This window comes from Magnolia sinica, chromosome 16 (assembly GCF_029962835.1).
Source record: "Magnolia sinica isolate HGM2019 chromosome 16, MsV1, whole genome shotgun sequence".
Taxonomy (NCBI): Eukaryota; Viridiplantae; Streptophyta; class Magnoliopsida; order Magnoliales; family Magnoliaceae; genus Magnolia; species Magnolia sinica.
In genome coordinates, this window is record NC_080588.1 from 3,259,756 (window position 1) to 3,286,807 (window position 27,052).

Below are 27,052 nucleotides of genomic sequence, written 5' to 3' on the forward strand. Positions count from 1 at the left end.
CATTTCTTTTGAAACAGAGAAGAATGCAAAGCTTATAACATATGTAATTATTTTAAATATTCCTTACTAATTTTAAGAGTTTTAGTTTATGTTTATTCACTATCGAGTCGAGTCGGGTCGAGTCCTCGAGTTGACCCAATATGGATGAATATGGAGTCGAGTGGTCAGGTTTTTAAACTCTGATATGCACATGCATGCTGACTTACAGATTGGCAAATGCATATGAGGAGCAGTCGCTCTTTTTGAGATATTCTTCTTCCCTGTGGTATTGGATTTGGTAGAGAATGCCATAGTACTTAAACTACTTTCACTAGTACTTCGCAATCTATGTAGTTTCTACAATTACAGGCTACTTTGTACCGATGAGATGGTACGGTGATCGTATTCTTCCGTAGTGCTGACATGTTTTCAAACGGGTAGTGCTGACATGTTTTCAAACGGGCACTTCGATGATTTCACTTGCTCTTATTTCTCTGTGCCGTCGGCAGATCCATGCAATCTGACCATCGTCCCTGTATTGCACCCTCCACAACCCGAACTTCTCTGCAATTTCTCTCCCCGTCGAACACCTGCGGTCCTTCAAGAAATCCACGAGCCATTGCTGCGCCGTTCTCAGATCCTGTTGAACATTTCTCGAACGCTCTCCACCCAACATCCTGTTCTGGCTTCTGTATCTGCTCCCCCCCATTTGTCCAATTGCAGCCACCCCTAAGGCCCCCGCTCCCATCGCTGCCGCCCCGCCATACATAACCGACGAATCAACGAGATGGGCTACTTCCCTGCTCAAATCCGGTATCATCTCTCCCATTCCCGCCACGAAATGGGCTCCAATCTTCAGAGCAAACGTTAGCAGTTTCATGAACTTGTTCATGTATGGGACTAAACACCTCACAGTTGTGTTGTCGACCTGCATCATTTCGCAACCCATCTGATCTTCAACGACATGCATTTCTCTTCGGAATTCACACAACATGTGTAGCCGGAGCGCCGTCATGCCAGAGATTATGTTCGTCACTAGCTTTCTTGAATAATTTTCCGTCTGGACGAAATAGAACATGTTTGGTACTTTCCGTTCTTCTAACTGCACACTGTAGTTCATCATGTAGTTCACCTTTCGGTGAAGCTCGATCAGGAGCCTGTGTTCGTAATATCTCAGCCCCTGGATCTCCTGCTTCAGGTCCTTAATCTCCTGTTGTATGATCTTCAGCCTCTGTAGAACAGCTTCAACACCCTTGGCGATGCCGGCTACTGATGGTTCGACTGTGCTATCGGGCTCATCTTCAGCAGGTGGGTCATGGGTGTTCTCCAATGGGACAGCTAGTTCGGCGGCCAGATGGTAAAGGTCATGGTACCGTCGATGTAGTACTTCTCGAAAGTCCTCATCCGAAAGCAGGTCTCGGGCAAAGTCGAATCCAGATGGTAAGATGGGCCTGTTACCATCCGATACCGAACTCCATGTATGCTGATAGTCATACATGCTGTCCGCCGGAACCGTGAGTAGCGCCTGTTTCAGTTGTTGCAGTGACACAAACTGGGTCTTTCGAAATCTGGGTGGGGTCAGGTTTCTTATGCATTCCGACCTGAGGACGCTCTCTGTCAAGGTAACGCCATGGCAGAGTCCCTGGATTGTTGGGATTATGAGCTGCTGGAAGAGTCTCAGAGTTTCAGTCATGTTCTTCGTAGAGCATGCGAGGACATCGATGTAGTAGCCCAATTGCCCGCCGAGCTCAACTCGGACATAGATGCCATTGATGGTTATGGATATCAGGTATTTCTCTAGGCTGTATGTAGCAGCATGCTGGTTGTTTGATCCCATGATTTTGTTGTGGAGGTGGACCTGGGTTGGGAAACAAGTGAGATTTTGAGGTCATTTAATCATAGTTCAAGAACCCAAAAACTCGACTCGACACGATGTTTAGCTGTGTTGGATTGACTCGAAGACTTGACCTTGATATTTCATTATTTGTAAATTGAAAATATTAGGAAAGGAAAGAGAGATTAAAAATAGTTAAATTTATACAGGCAATATAGAATGTAATTCAAATCACCAACTAGATAAATACCTCACTGGTTAATGTTTTGAGGGTGGGGGTTCTAATCCCACTCCCTATGTTTTTAATAAAATCTCCACCCAGGAGTTGAGTGATTCGGTTTGAGTTATGCTGAGTTATGTTGTCTCGAACGAGCCATTGAGTCGCTGAGTCAAGTGAACTCAGCTCAGTTTCAAGTCGAGTCACCGAGTTAGGTCCAATATCAAGTTCCCCCCTACTTAGCTCTAAATCTCGTCGACTTGAGTGACTCAGCTGAGTTTCAAGTCGAGTCACTGAGTTTTGGAACCATGCACGACTACATGTAACTGGACACATGTCGAGTGTCCAAGATGGCAACTTTTGATCATCATTATCTAAGCTCTATATTGTTCGAGATTAAGGACGAAACGTTGGATTGTCAAATCAATGGAATGTTAGATTTTTAAGGTCCATGAGAAAAAAATATGGCTGAAATTTGACATGTTGGTTTTTGGGTCAAAACACAACCGAATAAAATGGATTTTTTGAAAATCCAATTTAATACATTGAGCCAATGATCTCCGTTGTGATAATCTCATATTTCATACTTAATTTAAATCACACTAAATGGAAAGCCATGTTTGATGTCGATGGATGATGATAGAACTTGATGTTCTGCACCTTATAGAAAACTAAGATGAAAGAAGAGGTTTTTTGTATATGTGTGGGCGAGGAGACTAAGACTTTATTTATAAGAGCGAGAGATGAAGTAGTTCAACCCATTACAACTTCTCTTCTAGAAGTCTCCACATTCTAAAAGTCCACGTTTCTCTGAAATATTGTACAGTCCAAGCACATCACCCCTTGCGTATTTGAACCGATCACAACTACTACAGGGCTCACCAGTATGCTTAGTTTAAATAATTTAACGGTAAATATGTTTGATCAATCTGAGCCATTAATTACGTAGGTCCATCTAATATAAGTCTTATGTTATCCCACTTGGGCCGCAATGATTAATGTCATTTAAAAAAAATAATATTTTATAAAACATATGAGTTTAGAACTTCCTAATGGGCATCCACATAATTTTTAAAATCACTACCACTAGCTGATATGAGTAACACTTCTCATATCTTATCCATTAATCTCACTAATATTAGATTATGGTAGTCATTATAACATTTAATATTTTCGAAATGAAACGAATCATAGTCATGAGTATTAGAATCACAACGATATATATCAAGCATATGAAAGTGTGGTTTGGAGATTGCATGCATAACATGAGTACATGTGCTTATCTCCAAGTAGACTAACTGTTTATGTTAAGAGTTCTAAATGTCTCAATTGGATCCAAAATTTTTCTTATTAAAAAAATGTGCACACTGAAGGAGAAGTAGAAAAATAAACTATCTAACAGAATCATCAAAATAATGAGATATTTAAATTTCTGTACATACATCATAGTGTTATAGCAAGGCCTTTGGTGAATTAATCCATTAGCATCTACTTTGGGCAATTAAGTTCTACAGACTGGATGATTTTGTACTCTCATTTCAAAACAAGCTACATTATGTCAATGTGCTTTGACGTGGGTGAATCTTTGTTATTGGAGAAGTTAGTTATTGGTGAATTGTCACAAACATTCTCAATGGTTTTGGTCTCTATAACCCATAAATAAAAAAATTTCTAGCAGAAACTGAGTTTGGGTATCCAATCAATCCCAAACGATCGAATCTTCTATATCTACATATAAAGTCCTTTGTTTGTTATAAGTAGCACAACACTTTTCTTGGTATTGTAGAGAAAATCTCTGTAAAGTTAATGCCTTTACATTGACTAAAACTCTTAACAACCAATTTGGCTTTATATATTTTGATATTACTCATAAAGTCTCCCTTTGCAACCAATCGGCTTAATTCCTTTGGGCAATAAAATAAGATTTTAGAATTTATTGTCCTTTATGAATTTTAATTCATTCTTCATGGTATCGATCTATTGGGTAGAGTTAATACTCGCACTATTTTTTGTATCCTTAATAAACTCTGCATTTCTAGTTTCTACAATCCTAATAGAGTTGGAAAGAATAGATCCTGAAACCTTTCGACTTCTCTATGTATCCAACAATTAACCGTCTTGGGTCAAGTTTTCTTTCTTATGTATTGAAAAGCTCGGTTTTGATAGGACAATCTATACATGAAGGTGTTACAAAATGGGCTTGCTTTCAATTTACAATTCAAACGTGGTTTTCGATACAACCTTGCTTGGGACTCAATTAAGGATATATATTACTATATTTATTTATTTATTGCGTCACCCACAAGTTCTAGTATCGTTGAATTATTAATTATGCTACACACTATGTCTTCTAGGGTGTAATTGTGCAATTCAGCTATACCATTATGCTATGGTGCCTTAGGCATGTTGTATTGGGTGTTGATGCCATAATCCTATAGGTCTATAGAACTCAAATACATCTCAGATAACTAATTTATCACATATAAGGTACGTGTACTCATAGTAAGAGCAGTCATCTATAAGGTGATGAAAAAAATACTTCTGCACGTTCCAAAATGCAGCAGGGAACGGTCTGTAGATGCTTTTTTGTATTACCATTAAGAGTCCTACGATCCTAGCGGCACCTTTCTTCCCAGTTTCATTTTTCTTTCCCTTAATGCAGTTAATGCATACTTTAAAGTCTGAAAAGTCTAGAGAGTGGAGAATTCCTTCTCATACAAGTCTTCCCATTATCTCACAGAGGTGTGACCAATCGCTTATTCCATAACTGGATGGAATTTCCTTGAAGCCAGCAAGCAATGATTGAAAAGCCATTGCGCGCACATAAGCTACGCTTAGCGTGACTCCCTTTTCCATTTAAAGAACTAACATTGTAAATGTGTTAGGCATTCAAGTTCAATTAGTAAATGTTATTAACTAAAGTGCTAATGCCAATCACATTCAAATAATAATAAATATGAATCTCTCAATTTCAAATTTAAACACATAACCATATATGTCTAAATAAGAAACTTAATTACGCTTTATGGAGGGCGCACAAATTAATAAATACGTCTATCTACATACTGCATCGACATAAACTAAAGGAAAAAAATACGCATTGCACTTTCATTCAATTGATTCGGGCATTTAAATCAAATTGTTCAAAATGATGATGGGCCTTCTTCATCAATTCTAGCAAGAGTTTGACGTATCATCGTGACTCATCTTTTGGGTGAAATCACGATACAGAAGTGGTTTCATTGAACATGAAATTGATCAATGCTGATTACATAAATTTAAGACACTTAACACCTTTATCTAAGATGGATCTCTTAAACTTATATTACTAGCGTCAATCACTCTACACCTCTTGTATCACACCAAACAATGATCTTTCTTCGTTTCAATCATTGTTTACTATGAACACAAATGCAATCTAATGCAATCCTCAATTTGTATGGAGAATTATTGAATTCCACATTTACAAGTTTATAATAAAAGATTTTCATTGACCAAGCCACTTCAGTGACTAGCACAACCAGTTTCAACCTATGAATCTTAGACTCAAGGATTGCTCCACGGTCCCACCCTAGTGAAATCATCCTAAAGAAGTATGATAATTGTTGGATTTTTCCTTTTACCAATGGTTAGTATCAGCCCTGGAAGCATGGGTAAAGGCCCAAACTTGAGCCTAATCGAGACTTGATATAAGAATGTGAAATAATGGTTGTCGTATTTTTTTAATTGAACCAACCATTTGTTTTCTTATAAGCCCACTCGTACTCTAAGCTAAAAATCCTAGTGTGTCGTGTGCATCTCCATAATGACCATCTTTGTTTCACGGACTGTTTTGATCAAATCTCCATGATTGGTCTATACTTCGATTAATTTAAGCTGACGAACATTTCCAAAACGTGCCAATCGGGCTAAGAAGCGAATTTAAGTCAAATCTGATATGAAATGAATTGGATATGTCCAAAATATTCCATAAACAACCACAATCAATCCAGCCAAATCTAGACAAGATTTATCCAATCCAATCGGACCATCTTGAAAAAGCGTATTGAAAACATTACCTAAGACTAATCTTCATCTCATCCTAACCAGTGGATCATGAGATATAGCCCACTTATTTTATGACCAATATTGTTCATCTAATAACTTTGTGATCCAACCTCTAATTGAGTGACCGCTTGTTTCAAAGATGTCGACAAGGAGAACAAAACTAATGAATTAGATCTCCCATAGGGGAGCCAAAAAAGACCTAGCGGGCTACAATTTGCTGATGTCATTAAGACTACATGAGGGCCGACAGATGTACGAATTTCAGGGCCCACATGCTGATCCAATAATGCAGTGGTTGTGGGGCTCAATCCTAGCCAAGGGTGGGCCCCACATCCTCAAGTGGTCATATGGTCCGATCCATGCATGGATGGACAGATTTGAATAAAAAACATCTTATATATATATATATATATATATATATGCAATATGACAAAATTGTGGATTGCGGAGGACATATGGACCATTAATCAAGGTTTTTTTTTATTTTTTGTAATTTTTAATTTATAGATTTTGGGATCTCCCCAAAATCCTAATTTTGTATTATTTAGAATCGTAGAGATTTTGGGAGATTCCAAATTAGAATTTTCGACTAATGAGAAGATAGGGATAATGTGGAATGGAAAAAAGGAGAGAGAGAGAGAGAGAGAGAGAGAGAGAGAGAGAGAGAGAGAGAGAGAGCTTGCGCACGCCTTCCCTCCCCCTCTTACGTCCACATGGACGGACTTGGGTGGGGGCGATGACGACGCCATGAGCCACCTTCCGGATGATTTAAACCATCCACAATTCCTCTCTGTCCACAAGCTTTTTAATGAAACCCATGTGTATATGTGATTTCTAAATGGTGTCCATGATCTAATTTCAGTGGCTTGGATGCATCCACTAGGTCTACATCGCGCATCAAGATCTCGGTAAATCTGTGTAGTCTAATTCAAAGGTAAGATGAGATCAATCATTAGACGCAAGATCGTAAAGAAAACAATTAAGATGTTGAGATGTGGAGCCACATCTGGACAGGGGTGCTCGACTAGTCGAGTGCCCTGCTCGACCAGTCGAGTGGCCCACTGGACCAGTCGAGGGTTGGCTCGACTCAAAGTCCTCGACCGGTCGAGGCCCCTACTCGACCAGTCGAGGGTCTGCTCGACTAGTCAAGTAGCCTACTCGACTAGTTGAGGTTACGTAGATTCGTTTTACGGATTTGATACAGATTGCGAAAATTTGAGTCGGTTTCATAAGGGTGCGAAAGGGAAGTTGCCTAAACTATAAATATGGGTCTCTAGGGCTTTTCTAGGATTAATGGGAGTTATTCTAAGGTGTGGGCAAATGGTTTTCTCTATACATCTAAGAGAAAATGTTAGTATATTGCTTGTAATCTCGTTTTCTTCATAGTAGAAGTTTGCACCCGTGGTTTTTTACCCTTGTTGGGGTTTTTCCACATATATCTTGTCTTGTGGTTTGTTTGGAATGCTTTGATTATTCTTCTAGATTATATTTCTTTCTGTTTATCGTTTGTAGGTGAGACTGGAAATTGAATCTCAGTTCACTGCGTTGTTGGCGTGCTGCGCAACAACTGGTATCAGAGCTATTGGTTTAGTTCAAGTGTGAGCGATGATGGAAGAAGGGAATACTAGAATTGAGAAGTTTAATGGTTCAAACTTTGTCTTCTGGAAGATGCAGATAGAAGATTATTTGTATCAGAAGGACCTCTATATTCATGTAGGAGGAAAAGAGAAGAAACTAGAGAAGATGATGAATGATGAATGATTTTTATTGGATCAGAAGACTTTAGGAACGATCCGACTCTTTTTGTCTAAGAGCGTCGCTTTCAATATATCTAAGATAAAGACCACAAAAGAATTAATAGAAGCCCTAGCTACGATGTATGAAAAACCTTCAGCGTCCAACAAGGTTCATCTTATGAAACAATTATTCAACATGAAGATGTCAGATGGTGGGAGTGTGGCTGAACATCTAAATGAGTTCAATATAGTCACGAGCTAGTTGGAATCCGTTAGCATTATTTTTGAAGACAAGGTCAGGGCGTTATTGATCTTGTCCAGTTTGCTAGATAGTTGGGATGGTTTGGTGATTATTGTGAGCAATCCTTCAGGGTCGACAAGGTTGAAATTTGATGATATGGCCAGTCTAATTCTCAGCAAAGAATCTAGAAGAAAGGCATCAAGAGTTTCAGGGGATTCAAGGAATGCTCTAAACATTGAAAGAAGGGGAAGATTGTTGAATAAAGGAGGCAATAAACATGGACGTTCTAAGTCGAAGAAGAAGTCTAAGGGACTGAAAGACAAAAACGGGTGTTGGCATTGTGGTAAGAAGGGACACATGAAATGTGATTGTAGGGCACTTAAGAAATAAAAAGAAAGCTCTTAAGGCAGGAAGGATTCGGTGAATCTATCTGAGGAGAGTGACACAGAGGCGTCGATCTTGTCTCTTGATGCGAGGAATGAGTCTTGGGTCATAGACTCGGGTGCTTCATTTCATGCTACCTCGTGTAAGGAAGTTCTGTGTGATTATGTGTCAGGTGACTTTGGGAGAGTCTACCTGGGTGATGATGAGCCGTGCAGTACTGTTGGAAAGGGAAATGTTCATATAAATCAGAAAGACAGAATGACTTTAAAAATGAATGATGTTAGACATGTACTGAGTTTGAAATGAAATTTGAACTCAGTGGGGCAGTTGGCCAATACCAGATATGTGACGACATTCACTAGTGATTCCTGAAAGATCACAAAAGGTGCCTTGGTGATATCTCGAGGTAATAAGGAAGGTACTTTGTATGTGACTTCAGAATCGTATAGTTCACTCGCAGTCGCATCAACTGGAGTGAATGGGCAGTTATGTCATTAGAGGTTGGGACATATGAGTGAGAAACGGATGAAAGTGCTATTGTCAAAAGGGAAGCTACCAGGGCTGAAGTCTATTAACTTGGAATTCTACGAGGACTGCGTATATGGCAAGCAGAAGAGGGTAAGTTTCAAGAAAACAGGATGCGCTCCAAAGACTCATATGTTGGAGCTTGTACACACTGATGTGTGGGGACCGGTACAAGTATCATCTCTTGGTAGTTCATGTTATTTTATTTCCTTTATTGATGATGCTAGTAGAAAACTGTGGATTTATTTCTTAAAGCACAAATCTGATGTATTTGATGTATTTAAGAAGTGAAAAGTAATGGTAGAAAACGAGACAAGTAAAACAGTAAAATGTCTCAGATCAGATAATGAGGGAGAGTATTGTGATAAGAGGTTTGAGGAGTATTGTGCAACAAATGGAATCAAAAATAAGAAAACGATTTCAGGGACACCACAGCAGAATGGTGTGGCTGAGCGCCTTAACAGGACCATTCTTGAGCGTGCCAAGAGCATGAGGTTACATGCAGGGTTGCCCAAGACGTTTTAGGTAGATGTTGTGAATACTGCTGTGTATCTTATCAATAGAAGTCTCTGCTGTGTATCTTATCAATAGAAGTCTCTTAGCACCATTGGATGATTGGCTACCAAAAGAAACATGGACTAGGAAAGAAGTGAACCTTGCACATCTTAAAGTGTTCGGTTGCACTTCATATGTTCACATTGATGCAGAGCACAGAAACAAGCTGGATGCGAAGTCCAGGAACTGCACGTTTATAAGCTATGAGCAACATGATTTTAGCTACAGGTTTTGGGATACAGAAAACAAGAAAATCATCAAAAGCAAAGATGTAGTCTTCAATGAAAAAGTGATGCATAAAGACAATATGCAGCAAAACAAGGTCGATGAGAAAGAATTAGTAGAGTTGGAAGAGTAAAGAATTCGTAGAGTTGGAAGAGTTACTGGACACAGGTGTTACAGCGCTACAGGATGATCATGCGCAGGAGTATTATGAGGCAGAGCCATAGATACCGGTTGTGAGGAGGTCTACTCAAGAGAGGAGACCCACGACCCGATACTCACCCTCCTTACATTATCTACTGTTGACAGATAATGGTGAACCAGAGTGTTTTGAAGAAGCATTACAGTCAGATACATGGATTAAGTGGACGCAGGCCATGGATGATGAGATGGACTCTCTTGAGTCTAATCGTACATGGGAGCTAGTTACTCTACCTAAGGGTAAGAAAACTCTTCATAACAAGTGAGTTTACAAACTGAAGGAGGAGCACGATAGTTCGAAACGGTACAAGGCCAGATTAGTTGTGAAAGATTTCTAACAAAAGGTAGGTATCGACTTTATTGAAATATTTTCATTTGTGGTAAAAATGTCTACGATTCACATGGTCTTACTATAGTGGCTACAGAGGACTTACATCTAAAGCAGCTAGATGTTAAGACAGTCTTTCTTCATGGGGACCTTGAAGAAGAGATATATATGCATCAGCCGACAGGATACGTGACACTAGGAAAGGAGAACAAGGTGTGTAGATTGAAGAAGAGTCTATATGGTATATGGCCTGAAGTAGGCCCCAATGCAGTGGTACAAGAAGTTTAACAGTTTCATATCGAGAAATGATTTCAGGAGATATCATGCAGACCACTATTACTATTTGAAGAAGTTTGATACGTCTTACATCATCCTTCTTCTGTACGTTGATGATATGCTTGTGGCCGGATCAAGCATGAAGGACATCTCAGATCTCAAAAGACAACTGTCTAAAGAATTTGCCATGAAGGATTTAGGAGCTGCAAAACAAATCCTAGGCATGAGGATAAAGTGTGACAGGAAAAATAAGAAACTAGTTTTGTCACAGGCAGAGTACATAACCAAGGTACTTGATCGATTCAGTATGAGAGGTGCTAAGCCGGTTAACACTCCATTAGCCAACCACTTCAAGCTCTCTAATGAGCAAGGTGCAAAGACGTAGGAAGAATGAGACTACATGGCTAAAGTCCCATATGCGTCAGCTATTGGGAGTCTCATGTATACTATGGTGAGTATGAGGGTAGACATTGCTCAAGCAGTGGGAGTTGTTAGCAGGTTCATGAATAACCCCGGGAAGGAATATTGAGAAGCTGTGAAGTGGATCCTTAGATACCTGGTAGGTACTGTTGATGTAGGGCTGTGTTATGGACGATCGAAAATCAAGCTACAAAGCTATCGAGGTTCAGATTTGGCAGGAGATATCGACAGTAGAAGAAGCACTACAGGTTATGTCTTTACTCTGGGTAGTGTTGCAGTCAGTTGGGTCTCTCAGTCATAGAAGATAGTATCTATCAGTACAATGGAAGTAGAATATGTTACAGCTACAGAAGCGTGCAAGGAGATGGTGTGGATGCAAGGTTTCATGGAAGAGTTGGGTAAGAGTCAAGTAGATTGCAAGCTGTATAGTGACAGTCAAAGTGCAATACACTTGGCTAAAAATTTAGCCTTTCATTTTAGGACCAAGCATATTAACACCAGATATCACTTCATACGTTCGTTACTAGAAGATGGATAGATTGCTCTATAAAAGATTCATACAAGTGAGAATCTTGCAGATATGCCGACCAAGGTAGTTACACGGGAGAAGCTGAAGCTCTGTTTAACTTTGATTGGTCTTCAGGATTGAAGACGGGTTGATGGTGCACTCTAGATGTAGAAGATAAAGGTTTATGGTGATGTGTCTCCAAGTTGAAAATTGTGATGTGGAGCCACATCTGGACAGGGGTGCTCGACTGGTCGAGTGGGCCACTCGACCAGTCGAGGGCTAGCTCGACTCAAAGTCCAGCGAGCATCAGTTTTTTGGTTCCGAAGTTCTCGACCAGTCGAGGCCCATGCTCGACCAATCGAGGGTCCGCTCGACCAGTCAAGGTTACGCAGATTCGTTTTGTGGATTTGATACGGAATGCGGAAATTTGAGTCGGTTTCGTAAGGGTGCGAAAGGGAAGTTGCTTAAACTATAAATAAGGGTCCTTAGGGCTTTTCTAGGGTTAATGTGAGTTATTCTAAAGTGTGGGCAAAAGGGTTTTCTCTATACATTTAAGAGAAAAGGTTAGTATATTGCTTGTAATCTCGTTTTCTTCATAGTAGAAGTTTGCACTTGTAGTTTTTTTTTTTTACCCTTGTTGGGATTTTTCCACGTATATCTTGTCTTGTGGTTTGTTTGAAATGTTTTGATTATTCTTCTAGATTATATTTCTTTCTGTTTATCGTTTGTGGGTGAGACCGAAAATTGGATCTTGGTTCACTGTGTTGTTGGCGTGCTGCGCAACATAAGAATGGCCCAAAACCGATTGCTTTTTCACAGGCTGTATAATCATGTGATAAACATGGAATCATTAATTTAAATCACAAAATGAATCAATATACACACCACACATAACATAAACATAAAAAAAATCATTATAAACGAAAAAGAATGGTCTAGATTTCCCTACGCGCACTCAAACAGTCCATTCTTCAATTTAAACCGTTGGCGACACGATGGAATTGAAACGGCTGGATCTCCCAATCTAGGAATTCATTTTCATTGAAACTTAGTTATACTCGATCCTCATTCCAAATACTAGAATATGATTGATTCAAGCGCCAAATGGAATCCGCTTACATTGCTGGAAAAATTAGAAGACCGACGGTTATTGCAGAATGTGATCGCTCTGATACCCCACTTACTGGGTTTCTAGGTCAAAACAGAGCAGAACAAAAGGGGTTTTTCAAAATATCTAATTCAATACATTGAGCTAAGGACTTCTATTTTGGTAATCTCAGATTTCACACTTAATCCAAGTCACATACTTGAATGGGAAGGTTTGTGTGGGTAAGGAGGGACCAAGACTTTATATATAAGAATGACGCCCAGGCTAGTTCAACTCATCACAACTATTCCTCGAGGAGTCTCCACATTGTAAGAGTCCATGTTTCTCAGAAATGCTGTCTATACGTAGTATTGTCCAAGTGCACCACCCCTTGAACCAAACACAACTACTATGGTCCACGAATATGCTCAGTCCAAATAATCCAACATCAATAGGTTTGATCAATCTGAGCCATTGATCATGCAAGCCCACCTAATAGAAGTCTTACATGACATTGCTTGCCAATTTGATGCAACCGTCCATCCAGGCTTGGGATTGGTAATGAGAGCACAAAATTCCCACGGGGGGACTTCCATACAAATGGATTAATATTTTATAATTTAATAATATATTGTAATTATTTACCCTTAAAAAAAATATATTGTAATTATTTGCAGAAAACTACCCATAAAAAATAAATAATAGCCGTTGTTCAAACTATCGGTATCACTACAAGTTTCGCTGGCCAGGGATACAGAAACAATATTGATATCACTAATAATATCGTTGATAATTGAAAATGTGGGAAAACATGGGTAAAATGGTAGAATTTTCAGTGAAACTTCGAGAGATACTAAAATACACATATATACATAGTTAGGAATAACAACATTGCAAAAAGAATGTATACACAATAAGTTTCCATTTAATGGGGGCTTAGAAGCATGTGTTAATGTAAGAAACAATCTAACCATCCAATTATCCATCCAACCTTCCGTCCAAACATCCATCGATATTATCATCCATCCAACCTTCCATCCAAACATCCATCGATATTGTAGAATATCGACAACTCATGATATTTTACCAAAAAATCATCAACAACTGGAAAGGAAATAAAAGATTGTGGTTTTGATATTGTGCATGTTGTGATAACAATAATATTGAGATATTATCAATATTATCAACGACAAATTGGAAATTGCATACAACAATGTGCTCATAAAAAATGGAATAGATTTTTTTTTTTTTTTATAAATAAACTTTCTGTTATATCTCTACATTGGCGATATTATTGAAATATTGCTAATACACTTGTGATGCAAGCGTCACCTAAAATTTATGCAGTCAAAAATATTGATGATATCAATACATTGGCAATATAAGTGACACTGATGCCGGGAAAGACGTGATGAGGTCGATCACAGTCTTCCTCGGGGATAACTACTCCGAAACCACGGAGTTTCTCTGGACTCCTCATAGAGATTCCTCGAATCCACGAGGGAAGAAAATAGAAATAATTTCTAATAATTCAAAATAAATTGATTGATGATAAAAAATGAAATTACAATCCTTTAAATAGTGATCTCAAACCTGGGACGAAGTTTCATACTCAAACTCGCTAAAAACGTGACTTACTATTTATAGACGGTCATGATTCCTACTAGACTTGATGGTTTTCAGCCAAAAAAAGTAAGTTTCCAAATTGGCCTAACCACATTATTCTCCTAATTTTTCTAAGCCCTTTTCATGCTTGGCACGACTCCTAAAGCTCAAAGGATCAAAAGTTATGATCAAATTAAAACTTACTATTTATAGTAAAGAGGGAAATAAAATGGACTTTCGACCGTTGATGTGATGGAATCTTGCAAATCCAGAGTGAGCAAACCGGCATAGCAGGGTTGGTTGGCTAAAGTAGCTTCTCGTACCTCAAAATCATATATGGTACGTCGAAAAACTCATTCTGGTTTGCAAGATATGACTATTTTCTGGTTATGATGGTCCTGATCACTTCCGCCTTGGATTGGGCCTTCTCTGGTCCATCTTGGCCTTGAAAGTGTCCACGACCTGCTCTACATTAGACACCTAGAATTTACACAATTGAAAATATTGGCGATATCAATATGTTGGCGATACTTAACGATATATTATTGATGCCTAGAATTGCTAATACTACCAGTGTTATCGGTATCGCCAAGCTGGAAATAATGATAATATTGGAGATAATTCAAACAATATTAATAGCACTAGTAAGCCTAAATATCAAATGCTTTTATGTGCAAGTAATAAACCTAAAAATGTGCGTTGTGCAATGAGCCATGTCAAATGGTGTCGGAGATGTGTGTCCAGTGCTGTCCTTGTTTCATATATTCAGGGCGGTTTCTGTCCTTTCAATTTGAAATATATGCCTTTATCCAAGTTCTTCAGTTCTTGGTCTGTGCTAAAAACTAACCACGACGAGGGCTGAGATGAACCACACATGTTGGTTTTTGTGAAATGATGATTGACCATGCTCACCCCTCCTTCCTAGGTATGACCCACCTCATTTTTTTAAGTGATCAATTCATGTAAAATGCATTTTTTTTCTCACTCTTTCTCAAACATTTATAATAACACTCAGCTGCATGCATTTTACATCCCTCTGTGATTCAAACTCATTTTGTGTGTCTAAGGAGGCGTTTGGATGCTTAATTGAACTGAATTGCAATTCATTATAGAGGAAATGACTGAAATGAATCTTAATTCTGTGAATTGCATAGTTGGGGGCTAGCCCCACTTTGATCATGGCCCCTTTATTGAATTGAATTATTGCAATTCAACTCAATTGAATATCCAAACATAGCCCAAATGCTGAAGAGAGAGTTTGGATTGGAAAAAGCTACTGGTAATGGTAGAACATGAATGTTTTAGTACCTGCAACCTTGGAAAGAATCCTGGCGTGAGAAACATGTGGCTTGAATCATCGCATTCGAGATGCCGACCAGCATAAACACAGTAGGGTGCGCTCAATTGCCATCTCTGCGATCTTCCCCTGCCTTCTTCAAGGATAGCTGGGATCAAAAGCAGAGAATCCGGGTTACCTGGGTCTTGTTCATAACACAGCTCTAGCTTCAGCATCATCCTAACAAGATCACCAGCCTCCAGATTTTCAAACACCTTCGAGCCTATTCCCGGGACCCGACTCTGTAGGCTACCTCTAAGAATCTTCTCCAGCTCTTTCCGACTCAAAAATCCGTTTTTCTCCGCCGAACTCTGCTTCCTAACTTCTAATTTTGTCAGCCTGCCAAGCACTTCTCCACAGAACCACTCACAATCCAATATCAGGAACCCGAGCTCTTCGAAGAAAATCACCTCACCTGTGTGATGCAAGGAATTCGCCACGGCCCGCCGCCTCATCGCCACCTTATCCATATCATTGTGCCTTGATCGAATCCTCAATGCCGGTACTTTCACCTGGCACAATTCACAAAACTCCCTCCATTTCAAAGCAGGCTTGTTATGGTTCTCCGATCGCCAGTCTGATAGGATTCGTATCAGATCATTGCAGATCTCATAGACTCGCGGGACCCTTTGAAGGATTGTTTTGCTGGTCTTTCGGACGTGATGAGTGAGTTTGCTCACTGACCCGGATGATCTTGCATCGACGGTGAAGACGGTCGGATAGAATTCTACAAACCCATCAAACCTCTCTCTCAGCCGTTGGATCAAACTAACTGTCAGCTGCAAGTTCTCTGATGATTGACTGATTTTGTCGAAGTGGGTGAGAACTACTGTAACATTCGGTAGCATGGCTTGTGATTGTGTTTGTGCTTTTCTTGAATTTGAGACTATGAACCTGAGCCAGTACACGAGGTCTTCTTCGATCTCTGATGGGCTTTTCTGTTCTCGGTTGTCTGGTTTCCGGAACAAACTGGAGATGATCAAGAAGAATGAAGGGCTCCCATGTCCTGGAAACATCAGGTCGTGGAAGGCGTAGAACTCGTGCTGGCCTGCAAGATCCCAGATTGAAATCTTTGTGTCGTCGTCGTGGAGGGTATTTATCTTGATTCCTTCTGTTCTCACAGCTTGCTCAACTGGGTTTACCAGTGTTCTGATCTGATCCATGTAGGGAAGCTTGAAAGATGAGAAGTTTTGTGATATGGAATTGCAGATTGTGGTTTTACCTGCAAACATACAGCCCCAAGGAAACCATAATCAGATCATGATTCAGTGAGAAATGCTAGACCAATCTCATTAAGGACTCTAAATTTTAAATTAACTCAGAATATTCAATCCTAGTAAAACTATGAATTAGGCACCTACTAATTAATCTGCCAATACAATTAAAACCATAGGTTTTAAAAAGTCATTGAGTTAAGTCGACTTGACAATCAATAACTCATTTTCATTGAGTTTTCGAGTCTAGTCGGGTGGATGGAAACTCAACCTATTCAAAGCTTGGTGAGGGTTTTTTTTTTTTTTTTTAAATTTTAATTATTTTATTTTAAATCTTGATTTTTACGAAGATTTCATATAAGAAAAAAAGAGGACGTGATTGGTTGCACCAAATGACATAAAATTTCATGATTTTTTGTACCAAATTCGACTGGGTAATTATGAAAAATCATGATATTTTCTCCAACCAAACAGACCCAAAATGTAATACGTTCTTTATGTTTTAAAATGATGGTTAATTATTGTGTTTTTAGTTTCAATTCAAGTTGGGTTTTTGGCCAGAGTTGTTGAGCGAACCCAGTTGAATCTAGGTCATTTTTAAAAAATAGGTTTTGTATTAAGATTTCAGAGTTCACGAAAAAAGGACAAAAAAATGAAAAGAAAAGAAAAAACAGGATGCGTTTGGTTGCACCAAATTGCATGACATTTCATGATAACTGGCACCAAATTTGACTGATTAATCATGACATATCGTGATATTTTTGCAACCAAATGCACCCAAAATGTAGTACATTTTGTATGTTTTAAAATATTGTTAATTTTCATGCTTTTACTTTCAGTCGAAGTTGAATTTTCAGCAAGAATCTGTGTTAACTTGACCTGATCGATTTTCGAGTCGAGTTTTTGGGTTTCTGAAACATGATTAAAACCCTAAAATTGAATTCAGTAGTGCAATTAAGTAGATCTTATGGAGCAGGTATTATCTACATGAATCCATTAATAGGGGGTGAAAAAAACAAGAACTTTAAGGTAAGCTTTCTGGAAGTTGGGGTGTTAACCCTATTGCATTGTTCAAAAAATCAGTTAAATGCCTAGTTGGATCGAGTCGACTCAATGATCAAATCCAGTCTTCATTGACTCGACTTGATATCTAATGAATTAAATGAAAGGCGGGCATAATCAAATGCAGTAAATAAATTAGATATAATAAAATAGTTAAAGCAAGAGGATTATGTTTGTGCTGTTGGTTCAAGGTCACCGCCGTGGGTTCGCATCTACCCATCCAGTTTTTTTACTTTGAACTAATCATTCGCAATTCGCTCAGCTTGAGTTGCCGCGATTTGCATTGGGTTGCCCGAGTCAGCGGGCTGACATAATCCTAGTAAAATCTCATTAAGGACTCTTTAATTTTAAATTAACTCAGAATATTCAATCCTAGTAAAACTATGAATTAGGCACCTACCCCTCATTAATCTGCCAATACAATTAAAACCATAGATTTTAAAAAGTAGACTATCAACAACTCATTTTCATTGAGTTTTCGAGTCTAGTCCAGTGGATGGACGCTCAACCTATTCAAAGCTTGGTGAGGGTTTTTTATTTTTATTTTTATTTTATATCTTGATTTTTATGAAGATTTCAGAAGGAAAAAGGAGGATGAGATTGGTTGCACCAAATGGCATAAAATTTCATGATGTTTTGCACCAAATTCGACTGGTTAATTATGAATTATCATGATATTTTGTCCAACCAAACAGTCCCAAAATGTAATACATTCTTTATGTTTTAAAATGATGGTTAATTATTGTGTTTTTAGTTTCAATTCAAGTTGGGTTTTTGCCCAGAGTTATTGAGACAACCCAGTTGAATCTAGGCCATTTTTTAAAATTAGCTTTTGTATTAAAATTTCAAATTTCACAAAAAGGAGGGGAAAGAAAAGAAAAGAAAAGAAAAAGAAGTAAATGTTGCGCAGCACGCCAACAACGCAGTAAACCGAGATCCAATTTTCGGTCTCATCCACAAATGATAAACAAGAAGAAATATAAACTAGAAACTGATCAAAGCAATCCAAACAAACCACAAGACAAGATATACGTGGGAAAACCCCAAACTAGGGTAAAAAAATCACGGATGCAAACTTCCACTATGAAGAAAAATGAAGATTACAAGGTAATATACTAACCCCTCCCTTGAAAATACAGAGAAAACTCTTTGCCAACACCTTAGAATTATTTTTCATACCCTAGAAAAGCCCAAGGGACACCTATTTATAGTTTAAGCAACTTCCCTTTCGCACCCTTGCGAAAACCACTCAAATTTCCTTAGTCCGCATCAAATTCGGAAACGAATTTGCATAACCTTGACTAGTCGAGCGGACCCCTCGACCGGTCGAGCATGGGCCACGACCAGCCACGACCAGTCGAGCATGGGCCATGACCAGTCGAGCACCTCGGAACTAAAAACTGATGCTCGCTGGACTTTGAGCCGAGCAGGGGCCACGAACCGGTCGTGGGGGCTGCACGACTGGTCGAGCAAGGGCCACGACTGGTCGTGTGGCCCCCAGATGTGGCTCCACATCTCAACAGTAAAAACAGAGTGCGTTTGGTTGCACCAAATTGCATGACATTTCATGATAACTGGCACCAAATTTGACTGATTAATGATGAAATATCGTGATATTTTTACACCCAAACGCACCCAAAATGTATTACATTTTGCATGTTTTAAACTATTGCTAATTATTATGCTTTTACTTTCAGTCAAAGTTGAATTTTCGGGCAGAATATGTGTTAACTTGGCCTGATCGACTTTCGAGTTGAGTTTTTGTCTTTCTGAAACATGATTAAAACCCTAAAATTGAATTCAGTAGTGGAATTGAGTAGATCTCATGGAGCAGGTATTATCTACAAGCATCCATTGATAGGGGGTGAAAAAGACCAGAACTTTAAGGCGAGCTTTCTGGAAGTTGGGGTGTTAACCCTATTGCATTGTTCAAAAACTCAGTTAAATGCCTAGTTGGATAGAGTCGACTCAATGATCAAATCGAGTCTTCATTGACTCGACTCGATATCTAATGAATTAAATGGAAGGCAGGCATAATCAAATGCAGTAAATACATTAGAGATGATAAAATAGATAAAGCAAGAGGATTGTATTTGTGCTGCTGGTTGGAGGTCACCGCCGTGAATTCCCAGCTACCCATCCGGTTTTTTACTTTGAACTAATCATTTGCAACTCGCTCAGCTTGAGTTGCCGCGAGTTGCATTGGCTTGCCCGAGTCAGCGGGTTGACGTAACGAGTCTTGTCGGTTTGAAACTGAGTTGAGCTCAGTAGTGAGTTTACTAGTGAATTGCTTCGAAATCTTGCTGAGGCAAGTTGAAACGGTCGAGTTTGCGTTGATTCACTGAGTTTTAGAACTATGCCTGGTTGGAACCAATAAAAAATACTTAGTTTTCTTGGGTAGATTAGTCTATTCGAGACAGAATCCACTGATGAATAATTTTCCTAGTGATTGAGCTCATAATCTTGTCGAACTGAGTTGATTCGGCCTAGTTTTGATTCGAATTACCCAGTTTTAGAAGTATGGTCTCACTCGCCGTTATCATCCCAAATTATGAAATGATAAAAGAGGCTTAACTTCCTTAGGTAACATTAGTCGATTCGAGATGAGTAATTTTCCTAGTGACTGAGCTCATAATCTCGCTCAACTGAGTAGATTTGCCGAGTTTCGAGTCGAGTTTCTGAGTTTTAGAACTATGATCCCACTTGACGAGAAATCTGTAATCTTACCAGCAAATTCCTGCCCACAGACGAAAACCCGGCAACTCTTTGGCACTGTTTGTGGCATGTCCTCGAGCAAATCCATCTCCATTTCCATCTTCCCATTCTGTCCTAGCTTCTGATATATGCTGTCAGTCTTGCCAGCATTCTGCAATGGCGTTCTGCTCAGATCAATGCCCTCAATCCACGGATTCACCTGCAATGTATCCATTATCGTCTGCAACAGCAACTCGCCTTGCACTCCTTTACAGCCCTTCAAAGAAAAGTATCTCAGAGTAGCATTCCTCTCCAAGCTCTTGAAAATCCTGATGAAGTCGTCGGATCTCAAGCTCTCGTCGTCGTAAATACCCAAATGGAGTAAGCTCTGATTAGTCCCCAACATCTGCAAAATCGCCATAATTCCGTCTCTACCAATCTTTGTCTTCCCCCCTCCAAATGTCACTGATTTCAGCGTCGAGTTTGCTTGGTTTTGGAGCTGTGAAAACCGGCTCAGTGGGCACAATAGATGCTCGATTCCTACTCCGCCGAACCAGTTCCCATCGAGCTGTAAGCTTTCTAGGCCTCCGTTCTTGAAGAGTCCCGCCGCTACATAGACAACTCCCTTATCTTTAAGGCATGTTTTTGACAATTTAACGTGTTTGAGGTTTCCGTTCTGTTCTAAAACTGTTCTGAACTCCTTGGCCCACGTCGATTTCAGGCGGACCCCGCTCATGTCGAGTGTCCTCACTGTCGAATTCCATCCCAGCGCGCAGGCAACTCTCTGCGAGCCCGACGTATCGAGCCTGTAAATTCTCAAAGCGTTCTTCTCAGGTGCGAATTCGACCACCTTGGAGCTCTTGTCCCTGTTCTCTCCACTCCAGACATGGACTTCCATGGCTCTGTTTCTCGCCAGGACGGCCGAGATCAGCGGTGTCGCCGTGATTGTATGTGAATCAAGGATTATCAACAGCCTCAGCGTTGAATTCACTTCTATCATCTTCGACAGCTCCTCAGCGCCTCTTGAACCGATCGCATCGTCCCATATCTGCAGCTCCTCCAAGCTCTCATTTCTCTTCAATGCCGACGCAAGTAGCCCGGCCCCGACAGACCCAATTCGCGATTCGGAGAAAATGACTTCCTTCAGGCCTGCATTTCTCTTCAACATCTCTGATAGCTCCGATAGGCCGTCCACTCCAAAAACATTCCTCTGAAACATGACTTGCTTGATGTTGGGGTTGTTGCTCAGTGCAGCGCAGAGGCTTCGCAGCTGCGGCGGGTCCCATTCGACCCGATGGAACTCTAGAATTTTGAGAGATTTGTGGGTTTTTTGTGATGATGAGAGTGCTGTCAGGAGTGGAGAGAAGCATGAAAGGCTAGTTGTGTCTGTAGAGATGTTTATGTGTAGGGAATTCTCTGTTTCTTGAAAGCAGCTTGATGTGGGCTGGAAATGGTGGAAGGAAATGCTGTGGAGGTTTGTGTTTTCTGACTGCAATGCTTGCAATGCCCAATGGAGATCTCTGACAGTCTGTTTGGATGCCATTGATTTTTTTTCAATCTCCTCTTTTCAGGACTCTGTTAGTAGTGAATGGAAGATAGATAGCTTTCTTTGAAAGTAAGGAATCATGAAAGAAGAAGAGGCTGGATCCAATACAAAACACTTACTACATTAAGCTTAAGGTACAACTTGATATGTGGGGCCCAGAATGAAGATTTTAAAGATATCCAATCCGTCCATCATTTTTTTCCCCTATTTTTATACCATTAAATAAAAAATTAGACTGATCAAAACATTAGTTGGACCACACTTCAGGGAACAGTTTGGATGAGGATGTGCACCATTAAAAATCTTACAGATTTTTTGTGGGGCCCACTATGTTTTTTATGTTCCATCTAATCCTTTCATAAGGCACATCTGACAAGGATGAATGCGTACCTATAAATTAAGGTCATTCCAAAGCTATGCCACGTCATTGTAAAATTATGTGTAAAAACACTAAAATCTTGTGCTGTGGCCCACCTGATTTTAGAATCTTCTGAGTTTTGGGATTCAAGGAGAATAGGAGGGGGCACATGTGATGGATGGATTGGATTTTATTAAAACACCATTTGGTGCAATACATTGATTTATAACTTAACATAGAAACGTTTGCATTGGATCCAGCCTCTAAAAAGACAGTTCATCACGTGCATCTGAACGGTGGTTTGAAAATGCGAAAACTCAACTGTACTCGGTGTTTAGCTGGGTCGGGTTGACATGCAGACCCGATCCGACTCAACTCAATATTTAATAATGCTTATAACGGACACGGATTGCGTCCTACCCTTTGAGTGGCCACTGTGATGTATGGGTCTTATCCACACCGTCCTTTTTTTTTTTTTTGTTTGTATTATTTTAGGGTATAAGACCGGCTCAAGTAGACTACACAATGGAGATTAAGCTCTTACTGTTGAAAACTTTTTCAGATTACAGAAGATTTGGATGGAGCTGATATTTGTGATTTCTCTTCATCCAGGTCTATGGAACTTTACGAATAGGTTGGATGGAAAATAAACGTCAGGGTGGGCCCTAGAAAAGTTTCAATGGTGAGAATCATTATAAACGCCGCTTCCTGTGGTGTAGTCCACTTGATCCTTTGATCTACCTTATTTTTTTATCTTATAATTTAAAATGATACGAAAAAAAGAAAGAAAAAGATAAGAGCAATATAGATAAGACCCATACATCACGGTTAGGGTTGAAAGTTGGGCGGGTTCAACCCGACCGACCCGTGATCGACCCGACATTGGGTTGGGCAGGGGCAGGATATTTTGGATCCGATCTTAAGCTTGGGCTATACAAACACCAACCCGATAAAACTCGGGTTGAGGTCTCGGGTTGAGGTCTCGGGTTGCCCGACCCAACCCGAACCCGATCAATATATTACTTATAATTTAAAATTGAGTGTGGATCGTTTGTATCGAAAGCACACTAGTGATGTCGAGTCTCATTTGTCCACGTCATTTCCAAGGATTCAAGCTAATAAGATTTGCTAGATTTCTCTCTCCCAAATAGACTTCATGCTATGCTACATGACTTTTAAAGGAGTAGTTGTCTTATTTTTAGCTTGTTTTTCAAAAGAAAAAATAAAGTTCTTTATAATGAATAATCACATATATAATTAATAAAATTATAGATATAAAAAATAATTCCTATATTGAAATATAATAAAGAAATGTAATAACGAAAATATTAGCATGTATAAACCCGACCAACCCGATCAACCCGACCGAGCCTGCTTGGGTTGGGCTTGGGTTGAGAATTCCCAACCCGAGATTGGGTTGGGTTGGGTTAGGGTTGAGCACCAACCCGACCCAATCAGCCCAACTTTCAGCCCTAATCACTGTGGCCACTTAAAGCTCCTGCCCGTTTATAACATATTTAAAGGAGGTCCTAAGTCCAAGACGCGGATTATAAAGAATGGTCCACCCAGATGATAACTTCCAATCCTTCTTGTGTGCGCAACATCCAATCCGTCCAATAGGTTGGCCCATGAGTATGACCTTATGTAAAAATCAACCACATCCACTCATCAAGTGGACCATATTTGTGTTTTTCTATTCATCAATGTGATTTTTAAGTTAGAAGATCTAAACAGTGCAGCCCACCTGATGGAAAGCTGGGATTAATGTTAGGTCTACATTTGAAACTAAGGATGGGATCATAAGAATAAATAGATTTGTTTTGAAAATTTTCTATTTTGATTCTAATTTTGGAAATGTAATGAAAATCTCATTGCTTGTTTGGCAGAACTGTTTCATATTTCATCAAATTGATTTGATTTGTGACATGTCTTTCCAGACCGTCCAAACGATGGGCCACTTCTCAGATTGAGCACAGGTCCAAAACAGCACTGATCAAACGGTGGGCCACCCCGATTAATTGCTTATCGCTTACTATATTGGCCATAGGCCAAAAACAACACTGAGATACTCGTGTCCACTCATCTCCCATCACTCAAAACCGCTGGCGGGAATCTAGCAAGCGTTTCAAAAATGCAAAATTCGAAATGCCCACTCTGGAATACGTGATGGGATTCCCGCCCAGCATTTATGGATGGTGGGGGATAGGTGCGCACCTTCTCACTGTGCGCACAAGATAGCTCAGTTCATACTCGAATTAGGGCTGAAAGTCTGGCAGGTTGAGCCAGGTTGGTGCTCAACCATAACCCAACCCAAGGCTCCTATGCCTCAACCCTAACCCAACCCAACTCAATCTCGGGTTGGGAATTCTCAACCCAAGCCCAACCCAAGCGGGCTCGGTCGGGTTGACCGGGTTGGTCGAGTGTATACGTACTGTATTTTCGTTATTACATTAGTTTATTATATTTTAATATAAGACTTATTTTTTGTATCTATGATTTTATAATTATATATGTGATTATTTATTATAAATAATTTCATTTTTTTTCTTAAAAAAAACAAGCTAAAATATAAGACCACTCCTTTAAAAGTGTAGCATAACACGCAATCTATTTAGGAGAGAAATTCGGCATATCTTATTAGCTTGAGTACTTGGAAATGACATGGACAAATGAGACCCGACATCACTAGTGTGCCTTCGACACAAACAATCCACACTCAATTATAATTTATAAATAACTAATATATTGATCGGGTTCAAGTTGGGTCGAGCCACCCGAGACCTCAACCCGAGCCCAACCCAGGGTTCAGGTTGGGTCGAGCCACCCGAGACCTCAACCCGAGCCCAACCCAAGTTTTATCTGGTTGGTGTTTGTATAGCCAAAGCCTGAGATCGAACCGATATATCCTGCCCCCGAGCCCAACCCAATAACAGGTCGCTCACAAGAAGGTCCGGTTGAACCCGCCCAACTTTCAGCCGGAACTCGAGTCATCTTTTTCTGGTTTAGAGTTTTGCGGGGCCCACTCGCGTGTGCAGTAAGGCTCATGTACACGCCACACGTGCCTTCATGGAAAGATAGGTCCTAAATCCAATCCATCCATCGGATCGTCCCCAACATGTTGATGCCCTAGCCCACGAATCAGGTTGCTCAATCTCAAGTGGACCACTGATGGCAAATCAAATCTACGGCTCTGAAGAACCTTTCCATTAGTGGGACATACGTACTAATTGGACCAGATTTATTCATGGGAAAACACGTAAATGTTCGGACCAACCTGATGGATGGATTGGATCTCGCACCTATATACCATGCTGGCACATCTGTGGCATGTACATAAGCTCCCTCCAGTAGTTATTCCAAAAGCAACGGTGCATCGGATGCTAAAATGCACTATGAGAAATTATATGATACATGGCCCACATCTTGGCACGGTATACACTAGTTATCAATTCTAACAAGTGGGCCCCATGATAATCCCGACCGTTGGTTTGCTTCTGACCATTGTAGGAATCAGACATAAACATCTCCTCGATGAAACAATCTTAACCATTCAATTTCTGGCGTAAGAATAGATGGGGCCCACCATTATATTGCTCAAGCAATATTGCCCACGTGAAGAGGACGTGGGGTAAAAGTAAAATGGTTGGAGGTGGGAAAAAGGAGAAGCCTCATTTTTGGACTGTAGAGCTGTTATGCATAAATAGTTGTAATTGGATGCTCCGAGAGAGTACGGAAATCCATGAACATGCATACAACCACTGTACATATACCCGAATAAAAAACGTCCAAATCATGGGCCCCACCAATGACAAATAAGATCAATTGGATGATTTTGTCTCTGATTAATTGAATTTATTTGTTGAATTTGGACGATTGACTGCTTTTCATTTTTAACCATTGATGTGATGGTTACTAATCAGACAATTAGGAAGATCCAGTCCGTGTACTTTTTTGGATTATAATTCATATAAAATGGGTCCCACTATTTAGAACGTTTTGACAAGTGCATGCCTATGGATCTTCGTGCTCCCCAGACTATCAATATTTTTGTATTTTGGAAATTCTCTCTTTTTTTCTTTTTTATTTCACATCAAGAGCATCCAATAAAGGAGAAAAGAAAAGGAGGGCGGGAGACAAAATTCCCTACCTTTATGGGATGATTTTGGTTTGAGGAATTGTACGGTCTTGATGCAATGTCACATATTAGTATCCTAATGAATTATTATTTATATACCAATGGGGGCCATGGTTGGACCATCCAGACCGTTGATCTTATGTTTGTAGTGTAGATGGAGGGCCCAAAATGATCTCCCTTACTAGAATGACATAAAGTATAGATGTTCAAGAAAATCCATACATCACTGGCTGAGAGAAAAGGACAAAGATTGTATCGCTTGGATATTTCAATATATAGCTGGATGCACTAAATTAACGGTTTAGATCAACGAGCAATGGGCCCCACATGTATTAAATGGGCACGCTAGGACATTATTTACGCTGTGATGAATCAGCACTCATTTGAAAAATAAAAAATAAAAACGATTAAACGAAGGTCGCTATCTGAAAGAAAAGCTATTAGCAAAAGTCGTAGGCGCGTGACAGCTCAAAGCAAGCCTTTTTAAGCTGCAACCAAGAAACCAGCACGTATCGTGACTGTATCATTTATAGGGCTGTACA

At 39.7% G+C, this 27,052-nt stretch overlaps 1 protein-coding gene across 1 annotated transcript; it reads right to left on the reverse strand.

Annotated features, from left to right (window-relative positions):
* Positions 1–424: 424 nt before the first annotated feature.
* Positions 425–22,157, reverse strand: LOC131229733 (protein TORNADO 1). The gene is made up of 3 exons (XM_058225735.1): positions 20,505–22,157; positions 15,474–16,723; positions 425–1,837 (listed from the first exon to the last, which is right to left on the reverse strand). Exons 1-3 carry the CDS (start codon positions 22,012–22,014, stop codon positions 434–436), a joined length of 4,164 nt encoding a protein of 1,387 aa, XP_058081718.1. The 5' UTR covers positions 22,015–22,157; the 3' UTR covers positions 425–433.
* Between the last annotated feature and the right edge of the window lie 4,895 nt (positions 22,158–27,052).

Bases quoted from the DNA above. Each gene is read 5' to 3' on its own strand.
- LOC131229733 (XM_058225735.1), bottom strand. From the start codon at position 22,014: ATGGCATCCAAACAGACTGTCAGAGATCTCCATTGGGCATTGCAAGCA. The intron at 16,724-20,504 runs GTAAGATTACAG...GTATGTTTGCAG, and splicing joins CTGTGGGCAGGAATTTGCTG to GTAAAACCACAATCTGCAAT. The intron at 1,838-15,473 runs GTACTAAAACAT...TTCCCAACCCAG, and splicing joins GATTCTTTCCAAGGTTGCAG to GTCCACCTCCACAACAAAAT.